Source organism: Natrix helvetica (genome assembly GCF_964273705.1).
Source record: "Natrix helvetica genome assembly, chromosome: 1".
Lineage (NCBI taxonomy): Eukaryota > Metazoa > Chordata > Lepidosauria > Squamata > Natricidae > Natrix > Natrix helvetica.
Window position 1 is genome coordinate 197,378,966 of NC_138548.1, and position 13,200 is coordinate 197,392,165.

Here is a 13,200-nt window from a genome sequence, read left to right on the forward strand (position 1 = left end):
AGCTACTTGAAATAGGTGCGTCTTGAGCTTTATCCGGAAGGCGCGGAGGTCAGAGGTAGTCCTAATATCCGGGGGAAGGTCATTCCACAGGGCTGGGCCCGCAACAGAGAAGGCTCTACTCCTAGACGCCGCCCCCCGACATTGTCTGGTGGACGGCACCTGGAGGAGTCCCTCTCTGTGCGAGCGAATTGGTCGCAGGGATGTATGGGGCAGGATACGATCCCGCAAGTAGCTAGGTCCTGAGCCATGGAGCGCTTTAAAGATCGTTATCAAGACCTTGAAACGCACCCGGTAGACCACAGGGAGCCAGTGCAGCTCGCGCAGGAAAGGTGTCACATGGGAGTACCTTGTACTCCCCATAATTACCCGCGCGGCCGCGTTCTGGACCAACTGTAGTCTACGAGTGCATTTCAAGGGAAGCCCCATGTAGAGAGCGTTACAGTAGTCCAGGTGAGACATCACCAGCGCATGAGTGACTGTGCGCAAGGCATCCCGGTCCAATAGGGGGCGCAATTGGCGCACCAGGCGAACCTGGTGGAACGCCCCCCTTGCCACGGCTGTCACATGGTCATCCATGGACAGCCAAGCATCAAGGAGGACGCCCAAATTGCGCGCCCGCTCCACCGGGGCAAGTTGAACGCCCCCGATGGCCAGAGATGGAATTAACTGGTTGAACCGGGGGGCCGGAACCCACAGCCACTCCGTCTTGGAGGGGTTTAGCTTGAGTCGGTTGTCATCCATCCAGACCCGTACGGCTTCCACACACCGGGACATCGTTTCGACGGCCTCGTTGGGGTGGTTCGGGGTGGAAATGTACAGCTGAGTATCATCAGCGTACAGATGGTATCCCACCCCGAAACCACGGATGATCTCACCCAGCGGCTTCATATATGTGTTGAACAGGAGCGGCGAGAGGACCGACCCCTGTGGCACCCCACAGGTAAGGGGGCACAGAGTCGACCTCTGCTCCCCTGTCAACACACGTTGCGTCCGGCCGGAAAGGTAGGAGCCGAACCACCGTAAAACGGTGCCCCCGACCCCCAACCCCTCCAGTCGGCGCAACAAGATACCATGGTCGATGGTATCAAAAGCCGCCGAGAGGTCTAATAGGACCAGGATAGAGGAACAACCCCTATCTCTGGCCCTCCAGAGATCATCCACCAACGCGACCAAGGCCGTCTCCGTGCTGTGCCCAGGGCGGAAGCCGGACTGGCGCGGGTCTAGATAATCATTTTCCTCCAGATGTCGTGGAAACTGATAAGCCACCACATTCTCTACAACCTTCGCCAGAAAGGGAAGGTTGGAGACGGGACGATAATTGGCCATCAATTGAGTCAGGTCCATGGCTGTCATGGAGGCCATGAACTCCCGAACCCCCTCGGATGCTTCTCCCACCGATGGCAGGTTAAAGTCCCCCATCACTAAAAGTTTGGGGGTCTCAACCGCCACCGATGCGATCAGCTCGAGGAGTTCGGGCAGGACTGCTGATGTATAGCGAGGAGCCAGGTATACTATCAGCAGGCCCAACTGTCTCCCAGGGCCCCATTTCACAACAAGGGATTCACATCCGGATGTCTGTGGCACAGTGGACTCCCTCGGCTCTAAGTCCTCCCGGATAATCACTGCTACCCCACCGCCCCTTCCCTGGGCCCGGGGCTGGTGAAATGCTCGATAACCTGGCGGGCACATTTCCACGAGGGGTAAACCTCCCTCGTGGCCCAACCAGGTCTCCGTTATTCCCGCGAGGTCCGGCTCCCCCTCCGAGATTAGGTCGTGAATGAGGGGGGCCTTGTTAACAATGGACCTCGCATTGCATAGCACCAGCCTCAGGCCCTGGGTCTGGAGCTCCTGACCACCTAGCATGCGGGGGTTGGTACAAGCGACCGGGTGTAACCAGCACCCACGGTCTCCCAACCGACTGCGAATTTTCAATCTGTCCTCGTATCTGCCCCTCCCTACGACCGTTGGAAGTGCATCCAGCCAGCTACCATGTAACATAGAATCAAAGGTGGGATTCAGCAGGTTCTGACCAGTTCTGGAGAACTGGTAGTGGAAATTTTGAGTAGTTCAGAGAACTGGGAAATGCCACCTCTCACTGGCCCCGCCCCCATTTATTCTCTGCCTCCCGAGTCCCAGCTGATCAGGAAGGAATGGGGATTTTGCAAAAACCTTCCCCTGGAGTAGGGAGGGAATGGAGATTTTACAGTATCCTTCCCCTGCCACACCCACCAAGCCACGCCCACCAAGCCAAACCAAGCCCACCAAGCCACAGCCATAGAACCGGTAGTAAAAAAAATTGAATACCACCACTGCACAGAATGCAAGATTAGATGGGTTAATGACATGATGTATTATGACATGTTTGTGCAGGACAGAAGCCATTGTAGAAAAGAGCCAATTCATTGCCACTGGAGGTGTAGCCTGTATGCTGCAACAGAGAAACCCAGATTCATCATTAAGATCATATGTCTTCAAGGCTAGGATAACTGAAGATTTATTTATTCATTCATTTGATTTATACATCTACCCATCACACGTATATGTACATGATTCTTTAGGCTGCAAAGAATGCAACATTTTGAAGCTGTCCAGCCTTTAAAAAGAAAATTGTGCAAATTGTAAAGAAGTCACAGCATCTATACAATATTAGACTAACATCAGTATCATTAATTCTGTTTCATTTACTCTTTCCACTCATCATAGCAGATAAAGGTGCTGGCCTCTGAACAGAATATCTTTTCTCTCATATACTCCCATCCTGGTTTGAAGATTTCTCCCAATACATACATAAGTAACTGCATCACACTATACCCTGTTGAGGTTCAGTAATAATAGGTAAAGCAAAGAAAAGAACTCAGAAACGGTAAGAAAAAGAAATGAAAAGCACGAGTTAAGAGGAGACAGTTATACCTGATGTTTGCTAACACCATTCGTTATTCCTCACCATATCTCTACAAATTATCATTGCTTCAACCATCTTCATACTCTGCTTCATACAATGCCTTTTGTTCTTTTAAGATTTAGCCGTTTTGAATTGTATTTATTTGACTTGTATCCCATCTCTCAGTCTGGATTTTGGTGACATTAACAGCTCTCTACTCTCAGCTTTCCCAACCATCTTGTGAAGTAAGTCAAGCTGGGAGAAAGTGACTGGCCCTAAACCACCAGTGGCTGAAGTTGGACCAGAAACTGATTATCTCTGCTCCTAGTCCAATGCCATAACCACCACAACACCTCAGCTCTCAAGCCCAGTTTTACCCCCCGAGCATCTCATACTGTTCTGTGTGAAGTAAGATTCCTAGTCTAAAGACTACTTTGAAAGCCAAGATACAGCTGTCCATGTTCTACTGATTAGATGGTACATGCAGAATATAAACATCACTTCCATTTCCCAGGTTCCTTTGCCACGCTGGTCCTTAATGGAATGCTGAGCTCAGCAGAGTGACCAAATCGCCCTCCCACACTCGTTCATGCCTAGGCCTTGAAATCTGTACAGTATCACTGTTTCCAAGCAATAAATTGCATTCCTAATCTGAATACAGATAGTCCTCGATTTACTAGCCATTCATTTAGTAACCATTCAAAGTATCAATGGCACTGAAAAAAGGGATTTATGAAAGTTTTTCCACTTAGGATCATTGCAACATCCCTGTAGTCATGTGATCAAAATTAGGCCCTTTAACTGGCATGTGTTTATGACGGTTAAAGTGTCCCAACATCATGTGATCACCTTTTTCCACCTTTTGACAGACAAAGCCAGATTTATTTACCAACCATGTTGGTAACTTAACAACTCAAATGATTCACTTAACCATGGCAAGAAAGGATGCAAAATGTAGGCAAAATTCACTTAACTGTTTTGCTTACCAATGGAACTTTTGGGTTCAATAGGGGTTGTAATTCAAGGACTACCTCTATAAAAATATAAACAGTACAATGATTTGGATGACGTCACATTTCTGCTTTTCCTAATTTCCACATCTATGTCAGTATATCCCAAGAATTGGAAAAAAGAAGGGGAATGAAACAGAAAACCTGTTTCCAGTGGTGACTTGCCATTTCCTTATGAGCTAATTAAAAATGTATGAGTCAAGAGTCACACAAAAGTGTCACAACCGTTCTTTAAGCACTGATAAAAAAATAAAGGAAATCTGTCAATGAAATAATGAAGTAATGATCCATCAACAGATATGTGCAGTTGGCTTTTACAGAGAAAGTAAATGCAACTTCCATGAAGTTCAGAATGTTCTCAATAACAAAATACATTTAGAGTAAATGTTGGAAAACAGAAGATGAGGTAGATCAGAGACATTTTTGCAAGGCTGTTTTTTGATTGGAAGAACTCTGGATGCCTACAAGCAGGATGTAGGAAGGCAGGTCACAAACGTGTTCTGTGAAGATAAGAATAGTCAAAATGGCTTCAGTCTTTCAGTTACCTACCTCTAGGTGAGAGATGCAATCAACGTGTTTTTAAATACGCAACAACCTGATCCTTGGAATCCACATTCAGACTCCCAACCCTTGCACCAAGCTATTCAGCAACAATGTCTGGGTAGAAGACTGGAGTGAGGACCATATCTTCCTTGCAGTTGCCTGTTCCTAAAGTTTGAAATTATTTCAGGATTACAGCAACCAAAGTCAACGAGGCTCAATGTCTCTTTTGAGAGATCCTGATAGCCTTTTGAAGTTGTTCAGCTGGCATGAGTTGGAGAGTGTCCAAGGCATGAATGAGCTGCTCCCGGGCATTGCCAATAAAAGTATTGCTGAGGAACATTGGGAGGCCCCCAACATCATCACGTAGAATATAGAGGGGGACGCGGATGAGACCCATCACCTGAACCATTAGAGGGTAGAAAAATCAGGTTAAAATAGACAGGGAAGCTTGTCCTCATTCTGCTCCCCCCCCCCCCACTACTTCATTCAAGACACCCAACTTCACAATGTGTGGGTTTACCACAAAGCTACAAAGCTTTGAAAATGCTCGATGTCTAATACTGGTGTTCAATTTTCACTTCATTTGTTTTTGTTCTAAATGTTTTAGCTGATACAACTACCAAAATACGCTCACAGGCATTTGAACAAGACTTGATAAAATCTTAGCAAAGGTCACAATGTTCAGAGTGGGCTTACAAAATACTATTCAGCTTTCTACACACACCCGATTAGTATCACCAGAATATTGTGTAAAAAATAACTTTAAAAATGGGTGTGAATTATTGTTAAGAAATATTAAGATTTTATCAAGAAAAATAGGACAATTTGTCAACTTTGCCCAGAGAGCAATTGTCTGGGAGCAATTGTTTTTATACTGGCTCCCAACAACTCTCTTAATTTCCCGCTTCCCTTGCCTTGCCCCTTACGCACCTCAAATCCATGGTCTTTTGCCTGAATAGCCCCTTCCTCTACCATTCGGAACTCTTCCAAGCTAAGCTGCTTGGCATAGAAATGCATCACCACTCTCTGTGGCTGCTCAGAAGCATGGGAGCTCAAGTAGTCTTTCTCAGCCAGGTGGAGGGAGGCAGCCCCAGGGCCCAACTCTTCACACAGTTCTCGATTTAGTCCCTCTTCCAAGGAAATATCCCGAGGATCCACAAACCCACCTGGAAATCCCAGCCGACCATCAAACCTCATCTGCATCTGGAAGAGAAGAGATTCAGACTGAGAGTGCTATGCAATCACCCTTAGTCTACAGATGTAGGGATCCCTTTGGTTTGGCTCCGGTCTACCCTTCTCACTGTATTCTTTCTATCAGGGGTGGGATCCTACCAGTTTAACAACCAGTTTTCTGAGAGTGCGCTTCTGTCCTCACCTTTCCAAACCCCTTCCTTCAGTTTCCCCCTCCAAAAGTTATGGAGCTGGAGGAAGCAGCCTGCATTGTCTTCCTTTGACTGGCAGTTTCATCACTCAATCAATACAAAGCCTCCTTATTTGTGGGTGGGGAAGCCTCCAAATAAACAATACAATACAATACAATACAATAGTAGAGTTGGAAGGGACCTTGGAGGTCTTCTAGTCCAACCCCCTGCCTAGGCAGGAAACCCTATACCGTTTCAGACAAATAGCTATCCAACATCTTCTTAAAGACTTCCAGTGTTGGGGCATTCACAACTTCTGGAGGCAAGCTGTTCCACTGATTAATTGTTCTCACTGTCAGGAAATTTCTCCTCAGTTCTAAGTTGCTTCTCTCCTTGATTAGTTTCCACCCATTGCTTCTTGTTCTACCCTCAGGTGCCTTGGAGAATAGTTTGACTCCCTCTTCTTTGTGGCAACCCCTGAGATATTGGAACAATGCTATCATGTCTCCCCTAGTCCTTCTTTCTCTTAAGCTAAACATACCCAGTTCCTGCAACCGTTCTTCATATGTTTTAGTCTCCAGTCCTCTAATCATCTTTGTTGCTCTTCTCTGCACTCTTTCTAGAGTCTCCACATCTTTTTTACATCGTGGCGACCAGAACTGAATGCAGTATTCCAAGTGTGGCCTTACCAAGGCATTATAAAGTGGTATTAACACTTCACGTGATCTTGATTCTATCCCTCTGTTGATGCAGCCTAGAACTGTGTTGGCTTTTTTGGCAGCTGCTGCACACTGCTGGCTCATATTTAAATGGTTGTCCACTAGGACTCCAAGATCCCTTTCACAGTTACTACTACTGAGTAAGGTATCACCTATACTGTACCTGTGCATTCCGTTTTTGTTGCCTAAATGTAGAACCTTACTCTTTTCACCATTGAATTTCATTTTATTAGATAGTGCCCAATGTTCAAGTTTGTCAAGATCCTTCTGTATCTTAAGCCTATCTTCTGGAGTGTTGGCTATTCCTGCCAGCTTGGTATCATCTGCAAATTTGATGAGTTCCCCATTTATTCCCTCATCCAAATCATTGATGAAGATGTTGAAGAGTACTGGGCCTAAAACAGAGCCTTGGGGTACTCCACTACATACTTCCCTCCATGTAGATGCAGTTCCATTGAGAACTACACGTTGAGTGCGGTTGGTCAGCCAGTTACCAATCCATCTGGTGGTGATGCTGTCTAACCCACATTCTTCTACTTTATCTAGTATCTATCAGACATATATTTGTTCACTTCTTCTCTATCCCTGCGACCAATCCGCTCTCACAGAGGGTCTCCTCCGGGTACCTTCCGCTAAACAGTGCGGGCAGGCGGTGCCTAGGAGTAGGGCCTTCTCTGTGATGGGCCCAACCCTCTGGAACGACCTCCCCCCCCCCCCCGATATTAGAACCACCTCTGATCTCCGCTCCTTCCGCAAGAAACTCAAGACCCACCTGTTTCGAGTAGCTGGTCTGGCCTAATTATAATTATAATCGTAATTGTATTTAACATCTATTACTAACTTTCCTGGATGGCTTTTTAAATTTTATATTGGGGTTTTAAACGGGTTTTAAAATTGTTTTAAATTATTTAAATTGGTTTTGGGGTTTTATATACAGACAGTATGTGTGTGTTGTTTTTGTTCTATGTCTTATGTTATGTTCTGTTGTTTTGATCATGAACGGTCTGTACACCGCCCTGAGTCCCTACGGGGAGAGGGGGCGGTCTATAAATTAAATAAACCTTAAACCTTAAACCTTATCCAGGGACACCTTCTGCATCATTTTCCTGGGTAAAAACCAAGGGTTAAATCCACTTACCTTTGCTACCGGTTCAGTAGCAATGTGAGCGTGTGCCACCTCCGCACATGGAATGGACCTCTGTGCACATTCACAGAGTGTCAAAATGACATCTGGCAGGTGGGCGGAGCTTGCTACCAAGCGCAGCTGGCAAGCAAGTAAGCGAACAGCGAGGTAAGAGAACAGCGAGGGGGGAGGAATCCTCTGTGCCACATGATTTAGATTTCTAGCTAATATAAATTGCATAGCACAGCTGATCGTCGGAAAAACTGATTCGCCCGAACCGGTAGCATGGTTACTTTTTTTTTTTACTACTGGTTCGGGTGAACAGCTGGCATCTGTCAGGCCTGCATTCATATTCCTTTTAGGATCTTTGGCCTGCCACACTCTCTCTTATTTCTCTCTCTTATTTTACTATGCTGCTTCATTAGTGGGGTAATTGGGAGGGGGAATAGTAAGGAGTAGAATTGTAGAATGTGTTGTTGTCAAAATAAAACATTCCTTTCTAGAAGCCCAAGGTCATCCTTTGTCTCCGCACCTCTGCACCTGACCGGAACTAGATGGGTGGAAATGCCATTGGACGATGTTATGAACTTGTGGGTGTGGGGGCAAGATCTTGAACTTTCAACTGGGTGGAAACCCCAGGAAGCTTTCAGATTCGGGTTTCCCACAGATGTGCCAACATGTCTCTCTTAATAAATTGGAAGTTTGAGGAAAGCTATGCCTTGGACTCTGATTTAATTTTGGATGATATTTGGAACACTAACAGCATCTTTGCTACTGGTTTGGGCGAACCGGTCCAAATCAGTAGCATTTCAACCCTGGTAAAAACATGAACATTGCATTCCCACTACAGCCACATTTTCAGGATTTAGGCGTGGTCAAATTTAGCCAAATACCTACATCAAAAATATAATCCTTGGCGTTAGATATAATAAAACTGCATATACGCATACTGTATATTTATATACTGTTTATGCACACACACACAGTTTCTGAAGCTGAATTAGCATATTTAACTCCAAAATATTTCTAAGGATTTTGGAACTATTGTACAGACTGTAAAAAGCGATAAGGTGTCCTCCCATAATATTACCTACACTTATTGTGAGCCCTTTACAAAAGATAGTATGCCCAAGAGATCCAACAAACATGCCCAAGAGATCCAGAGGCTCACTAACTCCATACTTCAGAAGTGTTATCCCCTTTTAAAATAAAATCTCTCAACCTGAAAAGGGGCTACCAGACCTCTGAGTTTTGGCTACCATGGACTGATACGGTTCTCCTCTTTTCATAACTTCAAACTGTTAAACTACACTACTCTTCCTGAACTAAAAATTAAGATGAATATGAAATAGGCTATGCCAGAAATCTTACACTACAATACCACTTTTGCCAAGAACTTCCTTGGTTAGGATATGCAACTTTTTTCTGGCCAAGTAGATGTTTGACCACTGAAAAGGCCACTGGGGATTATACTATAAGAACTGGGAAAAATTAAGATAAAACCAAACTGAGCTTAATTTTAATGAAAAGTGACAAATAAAGTACAGAATTAATGATAACATACATTCCCTATATTTGACCATGTTCACTTTCAATCACATTAGAATATAACACACAATTTGGAAACCTCTGGGGCTCTGGGGTTTTACCCCTTTGCACCTCTGCCTCATTTCAGCAACATAAGAGTTATCCTCACTTTACCTTACTCTTGAGATAATTACATCCAAACAATGTCCGTGAAACAATTGTTCTAAACTTTGGAAAAGGCAACATAAATTAATTAATATACCTGAACAGTTTTCGATCGGTGTGTGCTACCTGCTCTAACATATGCTGGTGAAACATGGACACTAACCTCACAATCGATAGAAAAGCTATGAGTGTCACAAAGAGCCATGGAAAGATACATGCTCGGCATTACAAGGTAAGATAGAAAGACCTGCACATGGATTAGAGAAGAAATGAAAGTATATGATATCATCAAGAGTGTAAAAGAATAGAAATAGAAATGGGCTGATCACATAGCAAGAAGAACTGATGGCAGGTGGACCAAGAATGGACCCCACTTGATAAAATGCATCCATGAAAAAGACCTAAAACAAGATGGATTGGCAACATCAGCAAGTTTTGCAGGCCCAATTGGCAAAAGAAAGTTCAGGACCACAAGGGTTGGAAGCATGCAGAAGATGCAAAGATGCCTTTACCCTGCAGTGGATAGACAATGGCTAAAATGATGTTGATGATGATGATACCCGAATAGATCAGGCAGGGCTTGACATGGTAAGATATAGGCCCAGAGTTTGTAAAGCTGTCACACCACTTAGCTTCTTCTCAGTACAGGTAGTCTTCGACTCACAACAGTTCGTTTAATGACCGTTCAAAGTTACAGCGGCACTGAAAAAAAGTGACTCATGACTGTTTTTCACACTTACGACCATTGCAGCATCCCCATTGTCACATGATCAAAATTTAGAACGGACAACTGGTTCATATTTATGACCGTTGCAGTGTTCCAGGGTCATGTGATCCCCTTTTGCAAACTTCTGATAAGCAAAATCAATGGGAAAGCCACATTCACTTAACAACCGTGTTATTAATTTATTAAATTAAACAATTTAATAACGCAGTGATTCACTTAACAACTGTGGCAAGAAAAGTCATAAAATGGAGCAAAACTCACTTAAATGACTCACTTAGCAACAGAAATTTTGGGTTCAATTGTGGTTGTTAGTCAAGGGCTACATGTACTACAGTTACAAAAATCAAAACAACCATTAGATGGAAACAAACAAATGTAGAAAATCTCGACTGGTTGCTGCCATCTCCTAATCCTCCGGATTCCTGCAGCCCAGATCTATTAGCAACACAACAGTCAATGCCAAGTGTACACACTCTAGTAAAAACTGTCCATCCCGTTCCAGATTTTCTATATTTTCTCACAACTTATTCAGATCAAGTATTTGTCTTCAGAGCGTTCACATACCTGGAACAGATTTTATCAACAGTTTACCAAGTACTGGTAACAAATACTGGAACAAGTAATCCATTAGAGATAAACATCAATTCCTAACGTTTTAAACCTAATATGCTCTCCCCTTTTTCTTTCCCTACTCAGGAGATTCCAGACCTCCCCCCCCCCGCCCCCCAACGTTGGTTAAAATCAATCCTCACCAACACTGCGAAACGCAACGGGATCTTGCCAAAAAGCCGACCGGGGTTGGGCGCATATAAAAGGGCATGACAAGCGTGCTTCCAGTCGGGTGGCCTGAGGCTCTGCGCTTCGGCCTTAGTTAGAGCCCGAAGTTCAGTCATCTCTCCCGGCTGTAGAGCCCTGAACCGTAAACCTTGAAGTCGCAGCCTTTTTTTTAGGATCCCCCTCCACCAGCGCCAGACGGGGGGAGGGGGGGATCCCGAGCGAGCCGGCTGCCGATAGACTTTAAGAGCGAATCCCCCCTGCAGCCAATCAGATATTGAGAAGGAAGAGCCCGTGGAACGCTGAGCTACCGTTCGGTAGCCTTTCCGGCCGTTTTACATTGTTGGTCAAAAGAGGGCGCGTCAAGCCAACCTTTGGTGCGGCCACACTGGGAGGAGAATCTCGCCGTTTAATTTCCTCCCTCTCGGTTATCTCTGATCCACCATTTTGCCTTGAAGGTGCAAAACCGAAGCGCGCCCTTGATATCTGAGTCAGAGGCGTAACTAAGCAACGTTGGGTTGTTTATGGGTTAGGCTTAACATCAGAAGGGGCATTTCTTTTTTTCAATTCCAGGCCTATTTCGACCTTCTTCTGAAAAATCCCCATGCTCAGCAAGGGTACTCCATGCAAGATCTGGGACTGTTTTGTGCTCCCGAGTTTTCACTGTTAGGAAAATAGATCTCTTGAATTGGAATTTAGGCAGCGATTATTACTAGATTTCCAGGTGTGAAGTGCTCCAAGGCAACTCCATTCAAATGAAATCACACTAGTTTCATCTGTAAACATCCACCTGTTTTGTAAGAAAACCTGGAATTATTTATAAAATAGTTGAGTAGCAAATGTACCCTTACATTTCATGTGAAAATGTATCACTGAAAATAAGAATATTTGCAAATTAGCATTTTTAAAGAATAATCAAGATAAGATTCTCTGGGAAGAAGAGTGAGTTGGAATACAGGGGAATAAGCACCACTGAATTCTGTAGGTAACTATGACTTCCCTGTGTAAAGGATTTCAACACATTATCAAAAAGAATTTGTTCAGATCTCTGGAAAAGATTATACCAGCTATCAATCAACTTTTCTTCAAAGGCCATCTTTGTTCCTCTACAAGTAGCTTAAGGCAGCATGCAGGACCTAGCTTTCCTTTTTTTAAATTTCATTTCATAGAATTTAGGACCTCCAGTAGGCAGAATCTGTTTCATACCTTTCCTGAAGCCTCTGGGCTCTCATGACCTATATATTATTTGGAGTTGTGAGACGGTACAAATGTTTTATGTGCTCCCTTGCCTCTATCGCAATGATTGAACTAAGTTTTGAATGGATTCAATTTCAGCTACTTTCTTTTCCTTTTTCTTATGACATCACTGCTTTTCCAAATTACTGTAAATGCTTAGCATTGTTCCTTTTTCCAAATCTTTGTATCTCTTTTCCAAAGACGAGGCTAATCTCCAAGGTCCTTCTCAAGCATGTATTCCTATCCAGATTTTGAATAGTTATTAGAAAACATGTCTAGCCCTCTCTGCTTTGGGGGAGGGGTGTTCTTTCTTTTTGTTGGTGGTCCTTTTGTCAGTCCTGACTTCTGGAGGCTGTGGACAAATCCTAGAGCAGGGTCCCCAACCCTCCGACCACCTCTGGGCCTTGAAAATTTTGGAACCAGGCCCCAGAAGTCATGGGCGACCGTGCATGCATACCCATTGTGGGTAACACTGGGCAATTGTGGGTGCTCCATTTGCTCGAGTGGCAGGTAGGCTCAAATGAAGCTATGCACACACACACACAACCATCTCCTCCCGCCTCCCGCTCCTCCAGGAACCCAAAAAGGTTCAGGAACTCTGCCCTACAGTTCACTTGCGAGATTTCAGAAGTGGTTTATCATTGCCTACTTCCTAGGGTAATGAGAGAGCGACTGGCTGAAGGTCACTCAGCCGGTTTTGTGTCTTAACAGGACTAGAACTCATGGTCTCCTGGTTTCTAGCCTGATGTTTGAGTAATTTAATGATGTAATATTAATATTTTCTTTCTTCCTGTTTTATATACTCCAAAGCTGTTGTAACAAAGGATTGAGCAGTTAAGGAACGACAATAGCAGAGTCATTACACTTACTTGGATTGGTAAGAGTGAGGACACTGGTATGTACTGAGAATGCAACACAACCCTCCTGAACCCTCACCATGTGCTGAATAGTATGTGACTGGCCCAACTCCATCTCCAGTTTGGTAGCACTAAAGTTTGCTGTAGCTATTTTGTTTAGAAAAAACGGCACATTTGTATTTTCTGGTTCTAAGTTCTTTTCTTTTAAACTGAATGCATGTTTTGGTAATTGATGAATGGGGAAGTCACCTTGATTTCATCTCCCAAAATTAAAGCA

At 44.3% G+C, this 13,200-nt stretch overlaps 1 protein-coding gene across 4 annotated transcripts; it reads right to left on the reverse strand.

The window, feature by feature from the left end:
- Nucleotides 1-1,974: 1,974 nt before the first annotated feature.
- NUDT16 (nudix hydrolase 16) lies at nt 1,975-11,276 on the reverse strand. 4 transcript variants are annotated; one of them, XM_081935888.1, is made up of 4 exons: nt 10,809-11,276; nt 5,365-5,637; nt 3,868-3,912; nt 1,975-2,428 (listed from the first exon to the last, which is right to left on the reverse strand). In XM_081935888.1, exons 1-4 carry the CDS (start codon nt 10,947-10,949, stop codon nt 2,336-2,338), a joined length of 552 nt encoding a protein of 183 aa, XP_081792014.1. In that variant the 5' UTR covers nt 10,950-11,276; the 3' UTR covers nt 1,975-2,335. The 4 variants fall into 4 exon arrangements, 3 of the variants coding, with proteins under 3 accessions (XP_081792014.1, XP_081792015.1, XP_081792013.1); XR_014173834.1 differs by having other exon boundaries at nt 2,324-2,428; nt 3,868-4,834; XM_081935889.1 differs by having other exon boundaries at nt 1,975-4,391.
- Nucleotides 11,277-13,200: the final 1,924 nt, after the last annotated feature.

Coding starts and splice junctions, on each gene's coding strand:
- NUDT16 (XM_081935887.1), bottom strand. CDS start 10,949: ATGACTGAACTTCGGGCTCTAACTAAGGCCGAAGCGCAGAGCCTCAGG. Junction 5,638..10,808: donor CGTTGCGTTTCGCAGTGTTG/GTGAGGATTGAT, acceptor CTTCTCTTCCAG/ATGCAGATGAGGTTTGATGG. Junction 4,835..5,364: donor CAAAAGACCATGGATTTGAG/GTGCGTAAGGGG, acceptor CTAATGGTTCAG/GTGATGGGTCTCATCCGCGT.